Genomic DNA, 27446 nt, shown 5'->3' with positions numbered 1-27446 from the left:
TTTTGTTCATTATTGAACATATTTGAAAGTTTTAAACACTTGCACGTACATGAAGACACTCATATATTTGAAATACATGCTTTTATAAATTGCTTAATTATATTAATGAAAACTTTATTGATGTTTCACTTTCATTATAATACATGTATTTATTTCATTGATTTAAAACACTCCGAATAAAGCTGTTGTCGATGCACATATTCTCCAAACAAAAAACTGTTTAAACAGACTTATTCGTATTGTAATTTAAAATTTTTTACTTTTTTTAATTGTTTACATTTAAATTTAAAAAAAAAACTATGATTATATGATGCGCACATTTTACTTTCCGGCGGACGGGAGTTGTTTGATTTAATAAGATGTATTTGTGTCCCAATATTAATAAGCATACACTTCAAATGTAGTTATGTGAAACTGGAAAAAAAAGTCTGACAAAAACAATTGAAAACCAAGAATTATTGTGTGGAAGATTTAATTAAATTCTGTAGTTCTGAGTTCAGGATGAAAGACATAGGTATAATTTACCTTTAATCTTTTTTTTTTAAAAGAACAATTTAAGAATGTTTGTATGGTAAATGTAGTTAAATCTGACTCTGTAGTTCTAAATTCAGGAGTAAAGACTTAGGTATAATATACCATATGTATAATAAATGTACCTATCATACAGACTACAACAGATAGGACATTTTTTTCCTAAGCAAAATACTGCGTATATTGTAGACAAATTGTCAAGAAACAAGGTTGTGATGTTAAAGAAACTACGACGAAGCGTTAACTGTTAATTGCCATCATAAGTGACAAAGGCTTTTGCGTATATCGTATTATCAACCTTTCTCCTATAGACCCTTTCACAATGGGCGCACGAGCACTTTACAACGCTTTGCGATCGGAATTTTTTAGATTCGCAGGAGATCTCTCATATGTTGAACGAGCACTCAAATACGTTGCACGAGCTCTCGCATTCGTTGCATGCGTTTAAGTGCTCGCATCAAGTCTCCTCAAAATATTGGACATGGACACTATTCAAACGCGACCAAATGCGATCAAAATCATCGCAGTGCAACGCACGAACATAAGTACGTACGTTTTATAACGTTTTGTGTACTCGCAAGAGTGATGCACGATTTTTAAAGGTCGTAAGATGAATCGCATTTGTTTAAGCGCGTATTGTGCGACCATGAGACTGTTGCTCAACATGTCTCATGTTATCTTGCATCGTTGTACTATCATTGCACGACTTATTAGTAATATGCCATGCTTTGCCACTAGTATATGTACCCTGTATAAGCATCTCTGTTTCAGACTACAATTCAACAATATACATTTATTGCATAATATTGAGGGAAAAATGAAGATTTATTTCTCCAGGAAAAATCATTTATTTCCCGAAGGCATTGCCCGAGGGAAATTTGTTTTTCTTCGGGGAATAGATTGATTACGTTGATTTCTAAAAATTGTTTGACTTTTTGATAGCAATAACGTCGTAATTGTTTGATTTCCTATGAAATCGCCCTGCCACGTGACTTTCTAGAACAATTAAAAGTAATAGAAAAATCATATTGAGGTATAATGATAAATGCTGCTGCACCCCCGTTTCTTTTGGGGCGACATGGTCTCTCTCTTTCAACTATGTCTACTGAAGAGCGTCGGAATTCGGCGGTATATGTACCCCCTCTGACTTGCACGAGCATTCGTACCATGGAACGCATGATCGCACGTCCAATCGCATTGGCGCACGTTACATCGTCTGATCACCTGGTCTCTCGCACGATCCAATCGCATTATCTTTCAACAGTCGTTTTCATTGTAAAACAGTCGCATATAAACTCAAGATATATCGCAAGATTTGATGCGTTTACATCGCACAGCGCTCGCTTAGATCGTGCGAATTTCGTACGAATACCTTTTTCAAATGCGATTATTTCGGCAACAGTTTACGATTCATATCTAATTTTATCAGTCCCACGAATATTCAGTCGCTTCTGGTCGTGCGCCAATTGTGAAAGGGGCTATAGAAAATGGTATTCTTTATTTTCATTTATGTTTAATATTGGTAATTTCTATTTCTTGCAACAACTAAACAGCAAAGGAACTAATTAATTGACCACTGTAAACATTTAGTGAATAAGGATTTTTATTCTAAAAATTTATTTTGTTTTACGAATTCCATTCTTATTCTGTAAAGAAGGAACATATTCGGCAGAGTATATCATGGAAACAAACAATTTCTGCATAGTCTTTAATGGAGAAAAAAACTTTTTTTCAGAGTCTAGTATAAAAAACCCACTTACTTCAGCGTTTCTGCATAGTTTATAATGGAAGACACAATTTCTGAATAGTCTACAATGAAATGATTACTTTCATCAGAGTGTATAATGGAACACTTTATGTAGAGTCTGTAATCGAAAAAACAATTTTTGCAGAGTCTATAATGAAAGAAACACTTTATGTAGAGTCTTTGATAAAAAAAAAACCACTTGGTGGAGTCTATCATGGAAGAAACACTTTCTGTGGAGTTTATAATGGTAACACACTTTCCTTATTGTCCGTAATGGACGAAACAGTATCTGAAGAGGTTTTTTTTGTGGATACATTTAAGCAAAGGTAGAACCAGTTTCTGCAGGGTTTATAATTAAAGAAACAGTTTTTGCTGAGTCTATAATGGAAGAAACACTTTCTGCAATGGATGAGACAGTTTCTGCAGAGTCCAAATGGAAAAAAAAACACTCTATGTAGAGTTTATCATGGACTAAACACTTTCTGCGGAGTACATTATGAGAGAAACACCTTCTCCGGAGTCTGTAAAGGAAGAAGAAACATTTTCTTCTTTGGCTGTTATGGAAAAATAAAAAGATTTCCGCAGTGTCTTTTATCATTTTATGAAGAGAGCTTTTTAGCAAAGGGAGAAGCAGTTTCTGAAGAGAATGAGTTAAGAAACAGTTTCTGCTGAGTGTATAATAGAAGAAACACTTTCTTAATAGGAGTCCATCATGAAAAAAAAACACTTTCTGCAATGGATGAGATAGTTTCTGCAGAGTGCAAATGGAAGAAACGCTTTATGTAGAGTCTATAATGGAAGAAACACTTTCTGCGGGGTAATTTTTAAAGCGCTAAGCATAGCTCAGCGCTTTATTGTCGTTAGACTTCTACTTCCGGTGCAACGAATAACCGCCCCCTATGAGCATAATTATACATCATTTAAACTGGTTTGGGAACCAGTTTCAGGAGCTGCACGGGCTAGTACGGGCTACTGTGAATTTGATGTACAGGGCTTACATACATCATTGCAGGGGCTGTCACGCAGTGATGAGGAAATATATTGCGTATACAGAAACTAAAATGTTATATACATATATCTTTTATATACAAACAGAATCTGGGTTAGCGCTTTTCAGTACTTTGATTAGAAGAAACGTTTCTAGAAAAGGAAGGTATTTAAACAGTTTCTGTAGGGTCTTATATGGAAAAAACATTACTAGCAAAGAACGTAACAGTTTCTGCAGGGTAATAATGGAAGAAACGCTTTCTGCAAAGGATGAAAGCACTTTCCTCTGAAGAGTCTATAATAAGAGAAAAAACTTTGTAGAGTCTATTATGGAATGACAATTTGTACAGAATCCACATTTAAAAAGAGTTTTTGCAAAGTCTCTAAGAAGGAACTGTACATACTTTCGCAGAGTCTCTAAAGAAAGAAACACGTTTTCTAGAGCCTCTAATGGATTAAACACTTTTTGCAGAGTTTATAATTTTAAAAAAAATCTTTCAAATGTTTTGTTCTTCTGGCGACTTCAAACTTTTCATATTGAAACTATTAATCATTTAAAACGTTTTCATAATTTAGAAAATGTTTTATCATTGGTTATATTTCACGGTTAATCAATGAAAGAAAACTGACGATATACAATAACTTTTAATGTGAAAAGTCTAATGAACGTCACTTTTATTATTACGGGCCGCCGGAAGGCGGTCCGTTATTTGATATACATTTAAATATTGTTACTGCGTTTCTGCGGGATAGTTCTTTTTTTAATAGAATTAATACTATGCTTATTTTTATGAATTAAAAGTAAATTTGCATGTAAAAATATGTTTTATGCCTTTTAGAAAATATCACATAATTTTTGTTTTACTCGTAAATGAAAAGTAGGTCATACTTAATAGATTGTCGTGTTTGGCGCGTTTTTATCGAGACTATAATCTATTCAGAAAATTTCGGAGTTCTTCATTCTTTTCAAAACAATGCATCAGGATCGGTATGCGGGATATACTAAAGACCTGAAATACTAAAGACCTGAATGTCATTAAATTCTATATAAATGATATATTTGAATTTCTATGTGTCGTGTCAAATAAAATGACTTTGTGTGTGTATTTATTGTATTTCCAAGTAAAATGTGGTAGAAAATATCATGAAATGACATCCATATCAATTATTTACGCAAAAATATTACAGAAAAGAAAATTTGAATTGACTGGAAAATTTGAACTAATCCATTTCTATTTTATCTTGTGGTCCCTTGAAATCATATTAAACTAATGCATTAAGTTTTCATTCAATACAATGCAACAAGAAAAAACCAAAATGGTTTGAAATACGTCATCTCCAAGAGAAAACAAAATGATGATTTGAACTTTGTATTAGAGTAATGTACAAATCAATGTGTTCTCCATTACTTTATGCTATGGCAATGGTCATACAATTATCGTTAGAAATGCCTACAGTAACGAACTCGATTCTTAATGATAATAGTAAAATGTTAAACTTCAAAACAAGTTGCTGAAAGTATTTTAAAATTTACCATAAAAATTATAACCACCAATTCTATTTTCTTCTTTGTGGTGCGTTTTTATGTAAGCAACCAGTGATTCATAGAACAATTATATTTTTGCGGCCCATTTGACGCCTGCGTCAATATGACTTCTTGTAATTATTTGGATGCATGTACTACATTCTTGCTCTGCTACATTTGTTTGCTTGTTGCGAATATAGTATTTAATTCAAAATCAATACTCATAGATTATATCAAACCAAAACCAGTAAAGATAATCTGTAACGTTGTATGATTCATTCTCTTTATAATTTCTTATGCTGCAAATGGTTTAAAAATTTACTTTAATTCTTATATCTAATGCCAAGAAATTAAATGAAGACACTACAATAGATTGGCAATTGTATTAATATAAGGACACTTGACAGCAAATTATTTTGTAGTTACATGTATTTCAGGAATATTGATAATACTGTACATTCTGGTTTGCTTTTTCTGATTTAATCACATGCGAGAAAATCGTGACTTGAAAGTTCCTACAGGTTTTTTTTTGCTTTAAAAACTCAATAAGTAAATGTACATGTAAATACCTAAAGCGAAACGCTTTACGCTTTGTATTTCGTGTCTAATTCATAAGAATGGTAAAACACAAGTTAATAGAGACGACATTTTTAAGAGGGTTGGGTGATATTGGCCATTTTGAGACGGTATTGTTTTCAATGATAAAAAATTTAAGAAATAGAATTTTGAATTACCCTTAATGAATATTACTTTATTGTAATGCTTATCATATCTACAAATATAAAAGGGAGACCTGACAGGCAAGCTGACCACTCGTCCTCATTAAACTCTTGCGCAGGGATCACTAGAAACGTAGTAACCTTTTTGGAATTATCTACGCAGTTCTACATATACTAGTGTTAATTATAATGAAATATCGAATAATTGTGTAATGGCACGATTCCAAATATGGAAAAAAACCGACAAACAATTATATTAAGTTGACAGTTTCAGCAGTTTAATCTGGTTTGTAGGCGTTGATAGTAAAAATGCTTTAAAAATCTAGCGAATCAGTTGCCATGTTTTCTGCAAACACTAGAAACTAGAACCTTCTAAAGGCGGAATAACGAGTTTTCATTAAGGAAATTACGCAGTTTTTATTTCGCGAAATCTATTTATTTCACACAGGCATCATCAATCTACATAAAATCAAAACTTTGACAGGACCACAAGTAAGTAAAATTCTTTAACATTTATTCATGAAATGATATGACATATCTGTATTTCTTTTTTTCATATTCTTAAATCATATGCAATGTTTATCTTTTGCAATTAAATAAGTTTTGAGTTTAGTAATTTGGTATCTCAATGTAACTACATTTCACTATTCAAAACCATTTTTACAAATTACTTGGGTTTCCTAACAGTTTAAAAAATTCTTATAAGATATTTTTTTAATGTTTCTTCGTAATTGTCGATGTTGTATTCTAACAATTTGTTTAAGAATCTATTGGAATCGAAAATGTTTAATATCAATTTATTTATTCATTAAGGTAACACATTTGCAATGGACTACACAGATTATCTCGTTCTTGAAAAGAATGATCAAGAAGAAAGAAACTCTGCAGCAAAGAGGCGGCGCTTTGAAACTTATCAATCCTATTCATCTCCGAGGGTGAATTGGTCTCTTTCCAATACACTGTCATCCTCTTCCAATGTTTCTTCGTCAGAAGACCTAGAGGTACAATCATCAGATACAGAGACCTACACGGTGTCTACCGCAGGTTCCTCGGGGTATCCAAACACCTCTGGGTCTGAGAGCATGTCTGAGGACACTGAAAGAGGGAATGCAATAAATACGTTTTCGCCTTTGCAAAACGGTTCCGTATCGTTAGAATTGGAAAAGGGCAACCTTTGGAATAAATTCTACAGACTAGGAACTGAAATGATTATCAACAGAACAGGACGGTATGTATGTGTAGATAGTATGACTTAAAATAAGGTCTTTTAGATCTTTTATCATTGAAACATACTCCTAAACACCGTTTATCCAACATCCTTCTGTCCTGGTCTCTCTCTTCAATTTTCTTAAATGAATTCTTTGGTTTTACGTCCTATATATGAATATGTGCAAGTAGTTTCATAGATTGGAGTTGAGATATGTGTTGAGTACCTTAACAATATGCATGTTACCATAAGCTGTGGACGTTGGAAAAGCAAAATATATTGACTGTAATAGTTATTTATAATCCCTCTTAACATATGATAATCTGGTTTGATATCATTTTAAATATTATCCATTTTATTTCAGGAGAATGTTTCCGTATGTCGAGTTCACCTTGAAAGGCCTGGATCCTGCGGGATTGTATGACATAATGTTTGATATAATCCCAGCTGACACCAATTATTTTAAATTTGTGGACAACAAATGGGTAGCTATTGGAGAAGCTGAACAAGATTTTAATAACAACTTTTTCAAGCATCCAGATTCTCCACAAATTGGGTCGAAATGGATGGACAAAATCATATCATTCCAGAATGTGAAACTTTCAAACCAACCTAGCTGTCAATGTGGAATCGTAAGTTGTTTTCTTAGTCACTTCTTAGAATTATGGCTTATGCCTTGCTTTATTGGTTATAAATGTGTTAATTGATATTTCGATAAGATCGTATTGGGTTTGTCTACGTAGCATTTGACATGTAGCATTTAAGTATAAGTTGATTGTTGCGTATCTTTGCATCAATTTACAGTTCACTCTCCGAACCCTTCAGAAGTATTTAGTGAGAATATCTCTCATCAAACACAAGACGGACAGATTTTCTGTGCTTGAAATTCCAATTCCTGTATCGACGTTTGTAGCAGTTACAGCATACAACAATAGGGAGGTCACAGAGCTGAAGATCAAGAGCAATCCATATTCCAAAGCCTTCCGGTACCCCAAAAGCAGGTAAATCAAATCTTACGTTTTGCATGAGTATCCCAAACAAGATATGTTTCCAAACGATGATATACCGCTGTATTTCTGTTTATTGTTTTTTTTCTGAAAATATTGATTTTTTTTTTGATTTTTTTTTTGATTTTTTTTTTTTTTACATTTTTTCTACATTTTGAGTAAAGATAACATTTAAAACACCCAACGGCGAAGGACAGGTCACGTGTTTGTCATGTTGATTTAGACACTTCAGGAAGAAGGTCTATACAGTTTGCAAATGAAAGAATTGTTTTAATTAAAATAAACGCACGTATGACCATCCAATGATTAGAAAAATCAGATCCTTTCCTGCTAAGCAGGAAGTCTATTAAATATTCTTTATGCAAGAACGCACGTGTAACCTGGTTTCATTCTAATGGTAATAAGAGATTTAATCAAATGCATGTACTACATATACCTATGATAAAATATTATTAAATCTTCACCACAAAAATGTACATTATTACAGAAAAACATTATTTGATAAAATCATTTTTAGTCACATTTGTTTATCTTTTATTCCTTTATATGGATGGTAAGGGATAAGCTAGGATAGAAAATAGCTTATTAGTGGGAAAGGATGCTTGATATAGGATAGGATATACTTTGGTTTCATTAATATTAATGACCCTGTCAATGCAAAGTGTGAATAGAAATTGCACTTCAATGAACATTTAATTTCGTGGATCAACTTAACCACGAAATCCATTAAAATTGGTATTCAACGAATATTGATGAAACCACAGTAATTGATTTGTCAACTTTCACGATAGCAGAATTATAATTTTTTGCAATGCATAGTGTTGTCTATTTGATTATCTATAATCGAAACTAACCTTTATTATTTTAAATTAATCTTTATTTGTGTTACTCCTTAGAATGAAAAAGCCTTCAGTTTCTCTTTCTGATAAGAAGATTAATCAACATCACAACAAAAGAATCCCATCATCAAGGATGGATGTGTTCACGGAAAGCTTTGATGATATTCACCACAAACAGTGAGTTTTATAAAATCATATAAGGTATATTCTTTATTTTGTACTGACTATCCAATGATTGTATTTTCCATCACACCATGTATAATATACACTAAAAGGAACTTACCCTCAATTAATTATCAATACTTCAATACACTAAATTCATTAAAACGAAGATGAAGAATTTAAAAAACCAAAAAAATATATACTTATTTTCAACAAGTTTATATTCTAAAAATGATTTGACATTATTTTCTTACTTTATTCTTCCTTGAAAGCTTACACATGTATAATATCAAAAGGCTACAGTATATAAAGCTAACATTATAAGTAACTAATTCTACATTTCAGACTTCCGCCACAATCCACGGCCTTGCAACACGACAGACGGAGACCAAGTACGTACACGTACCTAAAACTTTTCGAGTGACACATTTAAACAAACAAAGTTACATAATGACTAAAGTTGTGTTATTGGAGATATATATAAAGTAATTAATTTTGAATTCAATGGTCGGGAGAGAAATAGCTTGAATAGTTTTTATGTACTAAAATGACATGTTTAAAGACATAGGGTCTTTCTCTCCTTAGTTTTCTTTTTTTTTTTTTTAAATAGCTGACATAAACTTAACAATCTAGAATTATTTTTGTCTTTTCAGGTTTGTCAATCTCCGAAAAATCAGAATTGAAGAACGATCAAGGCACTCAAACAGAACTGTCCATGGCGGATGGAAACTTATGGTGCATGTTACCAGTCTGTAAGTTTTATATGATACTTTCCATAAACTAAATTAAATAAACGTATATTTCATAAGACAATACTTTGAATTCTGTTGACAATCAATTGAAATTCTGGGAAGGTTATTGAAGGACAAGAGAATATTTCACAAGACAATACATTGTATTCTGTTTACTGTTATCAATTTGGGGTGTGTTTGACAAAGAAAAATGCTTCATCGTCATAAATCAGTATTATATATGACACAACGATAAAAAAAAAATTCGTTTTGTTAAATGTTTGGCTTGCTTTTCATTTAGGTCCAATTGTGAGGAATCTTTTGAACATTGCGACCTCTCCATCATGTCCTCGCAATATGAATCCGGACATCAACTCACTGAGGCAATATTTTGAGACATTGTAGCAGGTGGAATCATATTCTGTAGAGAAGAGAATTCCTTGCAACAAGAATATGTATATATTTTAAATCGAGAATTGCTAGAGGAAAATCTTGGTGAAAAATAGATTGCTTTTGTATTATTTTCATGTTATATTTTCATTGAAATAAATGTCTGTGGAGAAAATATTTCGATTTTGTTTGTTTTTAATGCACTTTTATTCCTTCCAAGTTCTCCAAAAAGGCATCTTTCCAACTCAAGGGTTTCTGATCCGCTCGACTCTACATAAACCCTTGACCGAATAGGCATAGTTTAACTGGGTTAGAAACATCGTACGCTGGTTGGTGTCATACAAGTTTGCATGATCCAATAAGAAGCGCTGTTTTAATAATGTTGTTAAGTGTGCATTGATCAATGTTGAACCATTGTCAAATAAATTTGAGACGGACTAGAAAGTATTTGACTTACTGCTGTCGGTTTTAAGTCCTAGTGAATCCATCTTTTGTACAAATTCGATTTTGTTAATGGGAGCAGCCACGTTGCTTTATTGTTTCTGTTTATAACGCATTCTCTAATTGGTCAGAGCAAGAAATCACAAAATTCAATAAATAAGTAAAATCACTAGATGGCGTAATCGTTAACCCGCATATGTATTGTCTTTTCAGTCAAGGGTTTATGTAGAGTGGAGCGGATCAGAAACCCTTGACTTTGGAAGATGCAAAAAAAACTATATCTAGCTGAAGGTTTGTAACATTCAGAGGTACGAACTGGGAGCTACAGTTCCGTACATATTAAAAACTAGCAATTCACGACGCAAAAATTGCGCTAGTTTTTGACTGATTAGTCTTATTTTTAAAACATATCTTTTACAAAATATCCTCAGACAATTTACTACAAATATCGTCACTTCACTTGCCAAAAATTACTGTAAACCAAATATTATTCGCGACAACTTTATTTCGCAATTTCCCTAAAATTAACTGGTTCGCAACGACTTATTTTTGCGACCAAGCCTTTTTTAAAATTACGATTATATGGTAAATACTCGTCCGCGGCGAGAAATTTTTGCGACGATGAGGCTCTCGCGAACCTCGCAAAAATTTCTTGCACGCGTATAAAAGTTGGTTTACAGTATTCTTTTGGGCACCATCTCCAGCCCAGTAAAGTGAACTGGTGTAGTTTGATTTTATGCAAAATAAAGCGACTCACAAAATCTGTGCGTGAAATTAACTTTATTCCACGATGTCGGTTAGCGTATTTCTGAGAAAGTCAAAGGCCTGTATAGATTACAGTAGTAAACTGCGTGTAAAATGTAATAAAACTATTTTTTCCGCAAAATTTTTGATAAAATTAGAATAATCATTCCAAAATTAGCGTAATATTTAGTTCGCCGTAAATTGCAACTTTAAAACGCACATGGAACCTTAGGTTCCCGGTCTTCCAACTTATCTTTCAACCGGGAACTAAATACCCACAGCTAACAAAAGGCTAGTCTCAAAACACTGCCTATAATAACGCATTTAACTGCTTATGCGATTGCCCCAAACCAATATATACTCCACATCTTTTGTATTCTGATGCATATGTCAATTTGAGTAATGTTTAACATTGGTTTAAATGTATCTTAAAATGTCGTTAAGATCAGGATGGGAGATTGTTACGTTCATTACATCGCAAAATATTTTGGTTAAAAATCCTTTTTGCTGCTTGGCCACAAGCAAGATTTTCAATGCACACATAGAGATTCTAATGAATGTTGACATGTGCCTTGGCACAGAAAATTGCGTGGTCCCTAGTATTGACGTGAACGTGGTAACGACAATTGAACATGTCCAATACTCTGAGGAGCCACGATTTGGTTTTGAAATTGACAAATAGCTAATTCAAGCTTTGATAGAGTCAAAAGAGTTTGCAACATTAAAAAAAATACTAGTAGGTCATGTAACATATTCGAAAGTTGGCGGCGTGAAAGTAATGCGCAGTATCAATTAAGGGCCGGACTCTTAAGGGGATGTGCAGCTATCTTGTAAATTTAAGGATAAGAATGTAAACTTTTCTTGAACTGGCTTGTTTCTGCCCGAAACTGGCCAAAAATGTTGCCAAAAGATATAAAAACAATAAATATGAAGTCCTACATGTCATTTTGTTTTAAAAGCATGCAAACAAGAACAGGACAATGCCTTTTTAATCACTCAGAACAGCTGTCGAACTGCGCAGCTACAGACTTATTTAAGGGATTTCAAGATCTGAAAAAAATATGAAGGGGGGGGGGGGGTCATTTGTGTCCTTTCTAAATTTCTAAATTACACAGCGCAAGGTGCGAGATTTCTCATTCCAATATTTCTTACTTTATTTAATTTTTAAAATTTTAAATGTACTTATAAAAATCCGAATGTCATTTTTAAAAAAAGCTGACACCATCATTGCACAAAGTAAGACTTTAAAAAGTACTGATTGTGCATAAGTTAGTTAAATTGTCACTTTTTTAAATGTAAACATACCCTGAACAAATATCAAAATTTTAGTAAAAAAATGATACAAAAGCGAAATTGGTTTCGAAAACAAGCTTTGTTATTTTACTTAATCAATCATACCTAACATTGCCATATAATATACTGATATTTTGTTATTGCCCAAAAACACTTTGTGTCATTGAATCAAAAACCTACGTGTTGTCTTTAAATCCTTTTAAAAGCTTAAAAAAGATTAACACAGTCATAATTACCGCTTTCGTCATAGGAAAGACACAATTGATGGCCATGGTATTTTTGAAATAAAGTAATTGCTAACGCTAGAGTAATCCAGAAGTGTCTTTCGCAAACTAACATGTGCTAGACTGTCGATGAATATATTCAATTACATATCGCCTTACGGCTTTTAGAAGTTATCATTGCATTTGATATGTAGTGTTGTTTTCATGTGTACCAAAGCATACAATTTGGGATCTCAATTTAAAGACTAAAATTAAATGAATCTGCACTTTTTTTCACAATGAGGCAGAAACTTTATTAGCAAAGAATGGAATTGAAGAAGTTGACGTTCCAACAAATAAATTTATTTCAAATTTATTCTTGAACCACAAAGAGATGGCTCTCAAAGACCAATAATTAATTTAAAAAGGTCAAATTTTAATGAGTTTGTAAAAAACTAACATAACAGACAAGAGATTCTGCAATTAAAAAATATGATTATTTGATTTGTATTGATCCAAAAGATGCTTATTTTATAGTTAGTATTCATCCAGATTTTACAAAAATGTTGGCATTCTAATGGAATAATATTTTGTATAAATTAATGTATTACTATGTAGCCTCAGCACCGAGAGGTTTTAACTAAGGTATATAAACCAGTTTTTGCAGCTTTCAGAGCAATGGATACAGTTTTGTTACATTATCAACGGTTCTCTTATTATTAACAAGAGTTTTGAAGCAAAAGTGAAATAGTAATGAGTGATTTAGATTATCTTGGTTTCTCAAAAAATCATTAAAAGTCATTGAAGACACAAAGTCAAAGATTAAATTTGTGGGCTTATTATTTAATCGATAAAATTTAAGATTTTTCTATCCTGAAGAAATGATCTCTAAAATCATGACATTATATTAGAAACAATGCAAGAACATTCGGTTCCGATACGGAAGTTTGCGTCTTCGATTGGTCTAACTGTTTATACATTCAAAGCAAAAATAAAAGTTGAAAAATTCCTGCTTTGCTTTAATAACACATAATTCAGAGGAAATTGTTTAAGAAATTACATAGTTGATACACGATGTTGAGAAATTTAATAGAAGACTAATTAAAAATCTACATATTGATTATTTGGTTGAAACAAACGCATCCATTTAGGACTGGGGGCAAGTTTTAGTGACAAATACACTGAAGGTCAATGGTCGTTGTTAGAAGCTAGAATGCATATATTTGAAACTTAAATATATTGAAATCATTTTTGAAAGTTATACCAATTGTCACATTAGGATTAAATCCGATAACACGACGACTGTAGGAACTAATGTCAATGCGACGGACAGTATGTCTTCTAGATCATTGGATTTAATTCAAATCGGAAATTGATGTATAGGAAAACATATTATTATGTTAGCAAAAAATATATAGGGATTTAAATATGTTTGTGCATAATTGTTTTGTAGAAATTTCTAAGATTCAAAAGAATGAATGTTAAAATCTGATATTTCTTTCTATTAGGTTTATTTGGGAGAATTATGAATAAAAGCATATTATCATTTCTCTTCTTTGAATAATACATAGTTGGTTTTCATTATTGAAATCAATTTTAATATCTATTCCTACTAGGTTGTCAAGACACAAAACTCTACTGATACATGGGAGAGTTTCATCCCTTGGTAAGGAAATTATCCTTGATAACTTATGTTTTATCTGGAAACAGAAGAAAAGTGGGTTGAATAGTGCATTTAATGGAAAATTAATCTCTGTCAACTTTCTGAAGTGAATGTTCTAATATTCAGTTATAAATTTTAACATAAATCAATTATTTTTTTAACTCATTTTTTTCAATGTAAAAAAGATTAACAACCAGACATTGATTTCAACAATGATTAAAAGATATTCTTAATATAGGCCTCCTGAGACTTCCTGTAAATGTAAGCGGCGATGGATGTTTCAAAGCGATTTTTTGTGGTCTATGTCCACTTCAAACATTGAATCTCAAAATGATGTCTCTTAAATTAGTAGCACTCTGGGCAATAACTACTACCGCAAAAGCAAAAAGCCTATCAGTTTTGAATTTAGATTTTATATGAGTATTTTCAATGATAAAACCGGATTACAAATTCAAACTCCTGTAAAAACGTCAAGGCCAAGAACACCTTTGCCTTCAATTACGTTTCACAAATATGATAAACTAATGTTATGCGTCTGAGGCCTAAGAGGATATCATATACCCACCTACAGACGCCTTTTGTTTTGTTTCCCAAACCCTGTAGGGGGGTTGTCACAAATTCGTTTAAGATGGTTGCCGCGCTCGGACAGGCCTTTTTAAAGAGGTAAGGTTCTGTGTTGTCAAATGATCACCCGTTTTAATGTTATGCTACAAAAGATAACCATGCTATACGATACCTATTGAGCCTTAGGCTTATAACATATAATGGATCTTATCCTTCACACTCTTAAAATAATGCTCGGATGAGGGACCATTATATATGTATGCTTTTTGTAATCTTTTTACCTAAATGATACACAAATTGCACTTTGGCGTGATTCATTCATTAAGTTATAACAGAAGTATTAAACTGTCCAGGGTTATGTTACACGATATATAGGAACTTGTTTAGCCAATCAAATTATGTGTTACAATCAGAATTAAAATATTTCACTTAACATTTCCAGCCCAAATTGAATTTTTGGTTGTATTTTGGATATCAAAATATTATTCAAAGAGAAAAGTTTTGAATGTCCGATCTGAAATTGCTTGAAAACTTTTAAAATAGTCTTTAGATTTTATTTCATGTTCGAAAAAAACAATCCATGTGATTCATATGTTGACAGTTTGCATATACAGTTGTTTGTTATTTTTATTTTGTTAAAAGCATTCATCTTTTATCCCTTTCTGAGAAACAAACAATGCAAATAGCTGATAAAACAAAAGTATTCTAAGTATTGCTTCAGGTCAATAAAAAAGCAAAGTATGATTTTTTGAGACTATATTTATTTTTTGTGTACAATAAGATTGGTTGTCAAAACATATTCAATTTACATGATCGTACATTGCTATTATAATCATTTTTCCGTCCATTTCAATAGCTCACCATTTTGATTTATAAGTATAATTTATGAACTCTTATACACCTATAGATTCATGGACAAAACAAAAGATCATTTAACTTAATACAATATTTCTTCTATTTCAAAACCTTCTTTTCATTTTTTTACTTTTGTAAAGTGAATTGAAAAATTAAGAAGAAGGTAATAAAAAATAAAAAATACAATTTATGCACAACAACACAAATAACACCATGTAAACACATCTAAACAAAAATGAAACAGACATGACCTTTTTTGATACCCGAAAACCTATTATGGACATTTTTAATTTATCTAGAAGTTGTTAAATCATATTATTATACTTTCATGTAAAATACTGAAATCTGATTGGTTAAGACGCAGTTGATAATCCGTTCTATAACCTAAGCGTAAGCAACACACTTAGCAACGGGTAACACAACGAATTGTTACATGCGCGTAAACTATGCGCGAACCGTTCGCCAAAGAATTCACGTCATTCATATATAAGAGTAGTAAAGTTTTCTTTAAAATTGAAACATTCAGTATAATAAAATAAATTGTGCCTGTTTAGGAGGGTAAGAGTTGAAATTGACACCCCTCGAAAACCATTGTCAACATCCGCTTCGCGTAGGTTGACAATAGTTTTCCCGGGGTGTCAATTTCAACTCTTACCCTCCTAAACAGGCACTATTGATATAATAACATCTTTCAAAATATCAAATAGCTTATGATCATCAATTCATTGATACATAAAGTAAAGATAATATCAACCCAAAGAAACTTTTTATCTGCTGCGTTATCTCTGTAACTTGCTCAAAATGATAGAAACAATTGCAGGAGAAGAAAGGACCGCTTTTCATTCATTGTCTTTGAGCCATTCTGTGGGGGAAAAAACAATAAGTACTTACCAGTACGCAATTGAACTGTTATCTACTCAAATGGATAAGTGCATTGTGATCAGAACTTGATAAACGATAAAACTCATCTTCTTTTTTTTATTCGTTTTTATATTTGTTTTGGTTTTTCTATTTTTATACATTCGTTTTTCCCAATTATTATTTTATTAATGAGTATTAACGTTTTTAAAGTTTGTTTTTAGAGATATACAAAGTATCGATATATATAGTCTTATATACATGCAAAGCATATACACTTTTAATTTTTTTATCCAAGAAAATAACATTCTTTTATACCGTTGCAATGCTACATGTATTTAAATTTACCAATGCATTAGTTTAATTGATTTGATTTGAATTGATCATATTTGAATATGTAATTATATTACACTTATAAATTACATATAGGCAGCGGGCTTTGTTTATGTAAGCAAAATATACCTTTATAAGAAACATTCTTACTTTGAATCCTTGTTTTGAGTTCTTCAAGATGCTCGGTCATCTGTTTCATGTCTTGTTCTGTGGTAGGCTCCCATTGAGTTTGAAATGCTTTAAGTAAGGAAATATAAAATATTCTAGTATATGTGCCAGCTTTTAAAACAATCATATTATTTATACATTATTATTTATACGAATTCTATGTCAAAAATAATATCTCTGTTAACACAACTACATCAGGGCGAATTCAAGACGGGCAGAAGTCGTATGCAAGTGAAGAAGGGCAAAAATTGCATGGGGCGAAAATAACCCTGTATACAAAACATAGTTTGTACATGTATGTATTTTAGGTCGATAAGATGATAAAACATATTATTTAAATATCTTTTTACACTTCTTAATGAATTTATGCAATATAATGACATAGTTATGATAAGTTTATTTCGGTCTATACGATCTATTGTACTGATAAAAAGCCAAAACAGTAATAGTTTTATTATATGATCACGTGACAAAATAATATAAACATGATACATTCGTTGTTATTTCATCACCTTTATTATATGATCCAGTCACAAAATAATATAAACATAATACATTCGTTGTTATTTCATCACCTTTTTTTATTTTCTGAACATCAAGCTAAATTTATTGCCGAAACCACTAAGAAAAACACATAATTTCATTGGACTAATGATAACCAATTATAGCAAAGTAGAAAAAAATCAATTATTATATCCACTTTAACCGTTACGTGAGGGTGATAATAACATGTTATTTTCTTAGAATGTTTGGTTTTAGCCAATCAGTAAGCTGCTAAGAAAAAATATCTATTATGTTTGTGTCTATTTAGAATTATTAACATTTTCCATTTCTTCCATTCGTCCGTGATAAAAGCAAAAGTGTATTTTATGTTAGTTAATTATGCATGTAGGCATGTACATAATATAACTGTGTCATATTAAGGTCATAAATCAATGATAAGGACGTATTGCTTTTATGCATATTATGATTAGTATGCATTATCCAAATTATCACGTGGTTATCGTCAGTTTTGACCGCCACTGCTTTGAAATTTTAATGTCGCCACTCATTTTTCCGTCTTATTTCTAACAAGTAAGAAATATAAAAACTATAAATTTTAATTTTTTCATACATTATAAAACTTGTTGAATAACTTGTATTTTCTGTAAGACTAAATAGTAAATATCAGCAACAAGTAATGAAATATTTGTTTTATGAGTTTATCATAAGAATCAAAAACCTTGTAGCAATAAGTTGATGTCCAAATTGTTACAGCGAGGAAAATCCGGAAATGACGCCGTGTCCGAGGAACTCCAATCAAAAGGACCTAATAGAATTGTGATAAAAAAACGTAATAATGAAAATCGTGTTAATAGTGTTTGTGCGGTAATTTTATAAATGTTTATTTAATAAATATTTAACAATTTTACAACCATGATAATGAAAAATCGTGTTAATAGTGTTTGTGCTGTAATTGAAATTAATGATCAACAGTTTAACACCTTTAGTTACTCAACATTTAATTTTAACTTAATAATAAGAAAGATAAAAAATAAATAAATTTAGTATAGATACATAATATTACTCGCCTCTGCACCTAGCCCTTCCACCCACTCCCATCCAACCCACCTCCCCCCCCCCCCCCCAAAAAAAAAACCCCCGAAAAAAACCCACCTTGATTGATAGTGTTTTGAACTTACACAATGGAAACATGGACCAAAGGGTTCCATCTGCCATTGATATTTCTGATTGAGTTCCCTGGTCATTCTTTACAAGTGATCCTCCCGACGAGAATTCTCCTGGATAAAAGCACCAACAATTGACTAACTTGAATTTAATTCCCCAAAATATGTTCAGTTTAAATAAGGATTTTTTACAACCCTCTCATTTTAGTTGATAGTTATTTTAGCAACAAAAATTTATTGACAAAATGCTCCAGATCATAAGTTTAAGCATATTCAGCATCAGTATATGTTTGTGTACGTACTTTGTCTCCTTCTGTTGGAGGCGTCGATGGATAATAAAGAAGGTCTAAAATGTAAACAGTAACTTTTGTTAAAGAATACTTTTCAAAATCCATCATTAATTCTACTCATCAAACAAGTCAAGATAAACTATATTTAAAAAATGTAAATATTGAAAAGTACTGAATTTATACTTAGACCATAGGAACCGACTTACGACCAATTAATGAATATTTATTAATCACAAACTAATCAATATTTTATTGTAATAGTTGTAAAATATAATTATGGAAATCAAAATGGATATAAATGAATGGTTTGATATAAATTCTGTTCATCAAAGACCGCTCCATTAGACTGAAAATATTTACGACTCTGTCGTAAGTTCTTTTGTAAAACGCAGCAAGCGAAAACAGCGTACTAAGAAACTATTTTCTTTTTTACTAATTAGAAAGATACTTATTATTCAGCGCTTAACTAGTAATTCTATTATTAATACAATTTAAGGATCATTAAAAATTCAAAAAATATGCTGTATACAAGGAGAACTTTGTCTCCAATTTATTTTTGCTCCTTTCTTCCACGTCGTCAGCAGGCAAATCTAACAATGGGCGAAATCAAATGTCTCAAATTATTTCTTTCTTAACACACTGCATCTGGGCGAACTCAAGACGTTGCAGAACCGTTAACAATTGTAGAGGATATTAAACAACACGGGGCAAAAGAATCCTGTGTTCAGTAATTTATTTTGATTTATCAACTCATTTCCATCAACTTACTGTGAACGGTCGCTTCCATCGAAACGCCGAGCTCTAGCGTGGGCTATTGATTTTGTGCGTTTGTTTGGATGACTTTTGTAACATTTTCTATTTGCAGAGCTGTTAGAAAGCTTCTTCATTCTAAATAGACAAAAATACAGAAAAATAATATAAACATTTAAAAAGACCAAATGATTTGATTTTAATAAGGTTCTAATAGTATGTCTGCAAAATCTTATAATTTTGAATATGTGTCAATGAGTTTCATGTTTAAATTTTCTAAAATTCTAATAAAAACAAAATGACATTTTTACAGATATAACGTTATTCACACTATGCGTTAATAACATTAAATAAACCATGGAAACCAAAAGCCTAGATTTATTGCGTTACATCAACCACCTGCAAACTGAGAAAATTGATTTGTCTAGGCGAATCTAGAATTGCATACCCTACTCATACGTTACTAATAACTATTGTATGACGTCATCTCTTTAAACAGACCAGAATAGCTTAATCAATAAAATCCAGTATTACAAGAGAAATAGACTTGTCTAGCTATTTTATTAGAAATTCATAGTTTACCAATTATGGTGGATGGATAACAGTGTTCTGTCATATTTCTTTTTCGCACAACTAAACCCTTTATTATCCGCTTTTTGCTGTTTTTCTATTACTATTTTTATTATTGTTTTTTGTTTTGTATCTTAGATTATTGCATAATGCATACTAAACTGCAAACGAATATGCTTGCACACTGAATGACAGAATGCTGAAGGACAAATTCAAAGCTTTTAAAATTGCCGCTATCCAAGCATGCACAGAAAAACATTTCCGAAATAATTATAAAGCCGATTAGTCTAGGCGAGTCTAGAATTGCATACTTTTTTAAATTTTGTTTTGTTTCGTATTTTAAAACGCAAATTAATCTGCAAACGATTCCAAGAATGCACTGAAAAAAATATACCAAAATAATTTTAAAGTATTCTGCGTCGAATCTATGACTATGATTGCTTTCATTTTCATTGATATTCAAATTGAATTTCAAAAATTTTACCTAATGCCGCGGTAACGTAGGGTTTCCAAACACGGATAATTGTTGAAATGAAGATTTGTGATCACCAGTTCCCTTCTAGGGTAAAACACAGCCGCAATAAATGTTGATGCAGCTGTTTGATTTTGCAGAACAGAAAATTCTTCCTCTTCTTGTCTTTTGATGAACTCACACAAGATGCTTATGCCTTGGTCGATGCGTGAGCTGTAAATAAAAGCAAACACTGGGTGTCTAGTTGTCACTTTGCTCTTATATATTACGTACATATGTGTAGGCCTAAAAGGCGTTCACTAAACGCCTTCCAATGATCGCATTGTTAATATTAATATCAAGACATTTACACATTCCTAGCCAATAAGAAAAAGACTTGTTGTTACACAGAACAGCTCACAATTCCACATTTACAGCGGCTCCCATGATGTTTCACACTATTTAAAGATGGAAATAAATTTCTATTTCTAACGTTGTCAAAGAAAATCTGGTTACGCTTGAATAGATTAGTTGTGATCAAATTCTTATTCTGTTTCTGAAACATGTTTCCATTTGTTGTCTACGCATTAATAACGATTTTTTAAGCTGAGGTTATATTATTTAACATAATGTCATACAATCGCAAAGAATCCATGATATCTCTCAATGTGAACTCGACATACGGAAACATTCTCCTGAAATAAAAAAAGGTTTCATCTGACACAAAATTGGTTTTTCTTCATTTCGTCATCGATACTTTTATGTAGAAACGGCGTATTAACTTATTCATATAAAAAAGTAATTGAAGTTAGTAAAGCCATTTTGTTTTGCTCTGACAACAAAAGAATTTTGAATGTTATATCATTTATTTATTTAGCTTTTCCTTAATCATCATGTATATTTATTTGTTGTGAATCATTCGTCCTCAACCAATTTAAGTTAGTTTAAAATCAGATATTGCTTTTATAATTCAATCACATTGTATGGAGTCTGCCATTGATTTTCCATAAAACATGTTTTAAAACAATCTTAAATTAAAATCTTAACACATACATACTTTCCTGTTGTGTTAATCATCTTTTAAGATATCAAAATAAAGAAATCGGTCCTTAATTAATTGATTTCTAAAGGTAACAAAACAAACCCATGTCGCAAAAGAAAAGTCTCGCTTGATGCATTCGACGTATCATCTCTGTTCCTATAGAACTTGAATTGAACAAATCAGTTCAGTTCCAAATATGAAGAGGAAGATACCCTTTAAAGATAACATTACAGTCCCATGTCGCAGGAGCAAAAGCCTCACCCAATATATCTAAATCAGATCCCAATCCGTCCCTTATCTTACCCTTAAACTAGGCAGAAAAGACATGGGGACTTTGATATCCAATGATTGTACTTCTGAATCTTCCGACGAAGAACCGTTGGAAAAGGAGGACAATTTGGTTTGTGTGTGGTATGTATTAAAAGACAGGTCGGCATAGACCGCTCATTAAGAAAATAACAGACGGGTTTCTGGATAGATAGAGGGACTGTCGACCAGATGTTCATCTTAAAAAATATCCTGAAGCAGCTAGGCCAGTGAGTGAAATGCTACTATGTATATAGTCACTTCGTGGATTTTGAGAAGGCCTTCGACTCAGTGCACAGAGACAGTCTTTGGATCATCATGAGAAAGTAAGATATACCAAATAAACTGATCCAAATGGGCAAATCACCTTACAAAGACTTCCAATGTTCTGAAATTAAAGACAATGAGACCACAACCCCTTTTCCTGCTATGAGTCTATGACCGGCGTAAAGCAAGGCTGCTTCGTGTCAGGATTCTTGTTCCTTTTGATAACAGACTGGGTGATGCAACATACAGTCAAAGAAGAATAAACCGGAATTCAATGAGACTTCACCATCATGCTTGAAGACCTCGAGTCCGCGGACGACGTGGCTTTGCTGGCATCTACTATGAACCATCTCCAGTACAAGACAACAAAGCTGGAAGACAACTCAGCTAAGGTTGGTTTGAAGCGCAATGCCAAGAAATGCAAGGTGCTGAAGGTCAACAGTAAGAGAGAAGCCAGCCTTAATGTCAGGAACAGTGAAGTTGAGGGGGTGGGCAGCTTCATGTACCTGGGCGCCAATAACATCACGGACAGCGGAGGCAGAGCCGACATTAGGAAGAGGATAGCAATGGCCTGTGCATCCTTCAGGAGGCTAGACAATATTTGGAAAGTTACAAACATCAGCAGTGAGATTAAAATCTCTCTTTTCAAAAGCCTAGTCCTCTCCGTATTATTATATGGATGTGAGACGTGTAACCTCACGAAAACAGAGGAAAAGAAGATTAACTCCTTCCAGACAAAATGAGAACGCCCAATGTCAACGTGGCGACGGATGGTGAAAGTAGAACGAAACAAGGTTGGCAAGAATTCCTGGAACACAACACGCCTTGAGGCTTCAGACCGCAATACAAAGCTCCGCGTTCTACAAGTGTATGCTTCTTGTTCTACATCTAGTAAGTAAAATCTTATTCAGATAATCTAATTTTTATCGACCCTGTTCCCTTCAAACATGTGTTTAAACATACATATAGCAATAAAAATATCAAAGAAAAAGCACCGAAGCAATTATATGTCTGAGTTTGTACCTGTCTGTGGTTTTGAATGTCTGTTCCATGTCACATGTTTACCATCTGTAGCCCGTTTGCAGTTTTACTCAGTGTGTAAATATATAAAATGTATTCTGCTGGAAACATTTTAAAGAATCGCACATCCTTTTATTAATAACTTTTGAATGGAAAGCCGAATAGGGGATCCCAATGGCTTTCCATAGGTATTTTGTACTAGAAGAGGAAAAGGAGCTGTATATAGAAAATGCACATCCAAGATCTTCCGTGGAATCATTTTAATTCGAGGGGGAGGGGGGGGGGGGCAATTTGGTGGAATGTGGGATTTTTGTTTATTCTTAGGTAAATAATTTTGTGGGTGGGTTTCTTTTCAGTTCCAATACAATGTAACAATTATAACACTTTCTAAGTTCGTTTTCGTCAGGGATGTTTTGTGGGGTTGGGCTACACACGAAGTTCTCTATATTTTAATTTTTTTTTCGACATTCTATATTTAGAGGTTGCGACATCAAGCAACCACTGACGATGTGAGTACATGTATCACGTGACCTGCTGTACACATTGTATTTTCGATGCAATGATCTATTATGTCTTTTGAATTGTATATCTTTAACTGACAATAATACCGTAAAAATAGTTGCATGCATCTATTCTATGTTATTTTCTCGATGATATATGGGCGTTACAAATGATAAAATACAGTACCAATCAGACCCAACCTAACAGAAAGTAAACCCCAACTAAACCCTGGGTTTACTTTCTGGGTTTACTCCAGGTTTTCTAGAGTGGACCCAGAGTAAACCCAGAGTGGACACAGAGAGTAAATCCTGTCAGAAATATACCCCTGAAAACAGATGCTAACTGTGTATTCGGAATATTCAAGGGGCAGGAATTACAGGCAGTAGGATGGTAAGATAAAATACGGGTCTATTCCACACTTCAGTGCGTACAGTTGACCTCAAATACAATTTCCAAGTAAACCCAAAGTAAACCCCGAGTGGACCCAAATTTTCAAAAAGTAAACCCCATGGTTTAGTTGGGGTTTATTCTGTTGTTAGGTTGGGTCTGATCGGTACTCCATGCCGATTTTATACAGCTTGGTTCACCTCAGTATAAGTCACATTTTGTACAAATCGTCACTTTTAAGTATGATGTGAACGGTCCTTTTTTCGTGACAATAGCTGATATGACTACCAAATATGTCCCAGGAAAAGTTTGAATTAATTTCTAGAAAAAAAGGATCTTTTTATGAATTGAGTGAAACGTTTCCATGCCTTTCCCTTTTACTGTCAATTAATACAAATGGTACATAGAGAACTAAATAAACTATTTTAAGACTTAAATAAAAATATAATACGAACTGTATGAAAGGAATGAAAGGCAAAAAATCTTAAGTGTGGACATTATCAACAAAACTTTCCTCCGCGTTTAGTCCGTTCCATTTCAGCGTATTCCTCAAGTTCAGCAGAACCAGCATCCGCCTTTGGACAATCCGATCTTTATCTAGCCTGTTCCCTTCAAACGCTCATATTCAATACAAAGTTAAGATATTGACGAGAAACAAAGATATTGTAGATTTTTTTTATTTTGACAGATTTGTATTTGATGAAATTGTGTTGAAATGGCAATGCTTGTTGCTTAGATTAATTGTTTCCAAATCAATTGACAATTTCGAAGTTTAAACACCAAAATCGGAAAAAAAAGTAATGCTTGATTTAATATAATTTTGTAGCATTTACAAGGGAAATCATCTCTTTATGATTAAGACCCAAAAGAAATTTGAAGTAAACATTTTATTGGAACGTTTAATCTTGGAAATTTACTAATGCTCCGCGTCGGCAGTGTCCTCCGCGTTCGGAAATGTACTTCGCTTTTGGGAAAGCCATATAATGGGGGTGTGCGTAGTTTAACTGCTATATAAGCAAGTTTGGTCCATATTCGGAATCATAATGTTACACAATTGGTGTAACAAGATGTTCGATTAGACATGTAATTAACATCAATATATATTTTTTATTATATATGTATTATACCTCAATATATTGCCCTTGGGAAATACATATTTCCCTCATAATCATGCAATAAATGTACATGTATAATAATACGCGTAGGTATATCTCACTGTATGGAAAGTGCAACTAAAAAATGGGTTGATTTGGATCACTAGCTTTATTAATTGCAGTACGCTTGTGTATTTTTGAACACGTCTTTGTTATTAGCTTGCAACAATTATTTTGCAATTACCATATTTTTTTGGCCCCTTCGCCCTAAAAAAACAGCGAGTGAAGTTTTATTTTTTTTAATATATCATCAGGAAGTAGAAATCCTTAAAATATTATCATTATGATTAAAACATCACATGGCCTATCATCGTCGTCGTGTTCTCGTGATGCTTAAATATAATACCCGATTTTGTTATTGTTGCGTTGGGTTGAATGGAAATATCATCCTTGATTTGGGCATGTATCAGTTATTGTTACAAAACTTAAATATTAAACAGTGTGAGGAAAAAAACCTCACAGATGTAACTGGTATTTTCTCATTTTTTCAGTGGTTTGAGGTAAATGATTAACTCCACCAACCTTACCAAGATTGACGATGTAATTAAATGCATATTTCAACGTGACTTCGCCATGAGACAAGATGTATTGGCCATGTATGGAACGCCATAGCTGCCTTATGTGGCTATTTTATATGTAGATGGTGCTTTATTATATTATGCTGTGGTTATTTCATGTGAAGATGGTGCTTTATTATATGAAGATGGTGCTTTATTATATGAAGATGGTGCCTTATTATATGAAGGTGGTGCTTTATTATATGAAGATGGTGATTTTTTATGTGAAGATGGTGCTTTATTATATGAAGATGGTGCTTTATTATATGAAGGTGGTGCCTTATTATATGAAGATGGTGCTTTTTTATGTGATGATGGTGCTTTGTTATATGAAGATGGTGCTTTTTTATATGATGGTGCTTTTTAATGTGAAGATGGTCACTCGGAACTTTATTTCTGAAGACTGAGTTAAACATTTATTATCTCGAAATTTTGAAACTAGAACAAAATTGATACAGTTAAAATCCATTTAATACACAATTGCTAGTTTCTCTTTTTTTAGCATAATAAGTATTTATGTTACAAGATGAACTGTACGACTTAATCTCAACTGAATTGACAAATATGATTAATTGAATAATACAATATTTTGTCAGTATTTCTTGACATTTTACTTTTGCCTTTACCACTTATAAAAGGACCTTCTTTGAGCTATATTATAGTATAGTAGACCTTTCCCTATGACTTTCCCTTACTTTATCTTCAAGTCAAATCCTATCACCTAGAGCATCAGTCTGTTTAAAATCAGATCCTCAATCCGTTCCTTTATTTGTTTTTTTATAATGTTTTGTTTTGAAACACTCAGAATGTGAGCTCTTCGTCCAACTCACCACTTAGGTTAAAGAGGAACGGTCATCAATAACGAAGACCGACTGGGCGATGACAATAACAAAATCAAAGTACTGAAGAACTGACGAGAGTTGATTTTGTCGATGATTATTTATTTTAAAATCAATGATATGTTATTTTGCATGACAAGTACATGTAGTTTCTAATTTGTATTTGAATTACGCACATTTTTATAATATGAATTTTTGGACTTTTTCGACAAGAATGTCGAGAAACCCCCCATACGAATCATCTTAAATAATATTTAAAGATAAAATTAATTCAATCAAACTATGTATCAGTAATAGAAATATTTCTCCAAAATTGTATGAATCCAAGCAATATTGAACTCTATAGTCTCGTTCAACCAAACGCTCGGCTGACACTGTAAATCTCCGACAAGCAAGGGAGACTCTCTGCTTGTCGGAGATTTACGGAGACAGCCGAGCGTCGAGTTGAACGAGACTATATTGAACTCTGGCGTAGGAATACATACGACTACAAAAAATATCTTAATTGTTCGTACCATTTAAAATCTGACTATTTTCAAGCTATTTATAAATAAGTTTCCTTGAAAAACAATTCTTTAGCATACATTACATCGAATTTATCAATTATGTTCAAGAACTAAGTCTTGTCAGCAGCGATGATTTGTGATGAGGTCCAAACACTGTTTCACTTTCGGTTTG

At 32.5% G+C, this 27446-nt stretch overlaps 2 protein-coding genes across 2 annotated transcripts; one reads left to right on the top strand and one right to left on the bottom strand.

Moving 5' to 3' along the window:
• The first annotated feature begins 6330 nt into the window (after window positions 1-6330).
• On the top strand, window positions 6331-10010 carry LOC136272298 (T-box protein 12-like). The gene is made up of 7 exons (XM_066073676.1): window positions 6331-6737; window positions 7081-7348; window positions 7521-7717; window positions 8620-8739; window positions 9070-9116; window positions 9378-9476; window positions 9757-10010. Exons 1-7 carry the CDS (start codon window positions 6337-6339, stop codon window positions 9858-9860), a joined length of 1236 nt encoding a protein of 411 aa, XP_065929748.1. The 5' UTR covers window positions 6331-6336; the 3' UTR covers window positions 9861-10010.
• Window positions 10011-16199: 6189 nt separating this feature from the next.
• On the bottom strand, window positions 16200-20935 carry LOC136272346 (uncharacterized). The gene is made up of 7 exons (XM_066073809.1): window positions 20729-20935; window positions 19693-19812; window positions 18937-18980; window positions 18650-18748; window positions 18190-18276; window positions 16950-17036; window positions 16200-16470 (listed from the first exon to the last, which is right to left on the bottom strand). The coding sequence occupies exons 2-7, from the start codon at window positions 19809-19811 to the stop codon at window positions 16448-16450; spliced, it is 459 nt and encodes a 152-aa protein (XP_065929881.1). The 5' UTR covers window position 19812; window positions 20729-20935; the 3' UTR covers window positions 16200-16447.
• Between the last annotated feature and the right edge of the window lie 6511 nt (window positions 20936-27446).

The sequence above is a fragment of the Magallana gigas genome, chromosome 10 (genome assembly GCF_963853765.1).
Source record: "Magallana gigas chromosome 10, xbMagGiga1.1, whole genome shotgun sequence".
In the NCBI taxonomy this organism is placed as follows: Eukaryota; Metazoa; Mollusca; class Bivalvia; order Ostreida; family Ostreidae; genus Magallana; species Magallana gigas.
Note: the sequence above shows the minus strand (reverse complement) of the source record. Positions and strands in the feature narration are given on the sequence as shown.

Coding starts and splice junctions, on each gene's coding strand:
- LOC136272298 (XM_066073676.1), top strand. CDS start 6,337: ATGGACTACACAGATTATCTCGTTCTTGAAAAGAATGATCAAGAAGAA. Junction 6,738..7,080: donor ATTATCAACAGAACAGGACG/GTATGTATGTGT, acceptor ATTTTATTTCAG/GAGAATGTTTCCGTATGTCG. Junction 9,477..9,756: donor ATGGTGCATGTTACCAGTCT/GTAAGTTTTATA, acceptor CTTTTCATTTAG/GTCCAATTGTGAGGAATCTT.
- LOC136272346 (XM_066073809.1), bottom strand. CDS start 19,811: ATGAAGAAGCTTTCTAACAGCTCTGCAAATAGAAAATGTTACAAAAGT. Junction 18,981..19,692: donor GATGGAAGCGACCGTTCACA/GTAAGTTGATGG, acceptor TTTACATTTTAG/ACCTTCTTTATTATCCATCG. Junction 18,277..18,649: donor TTGGTCCATGTTTCCATTGT/GTAAGTTCAAAA, acceptor CAATTCTATTAG/GTCCTTTTGATTGGAGTTCC.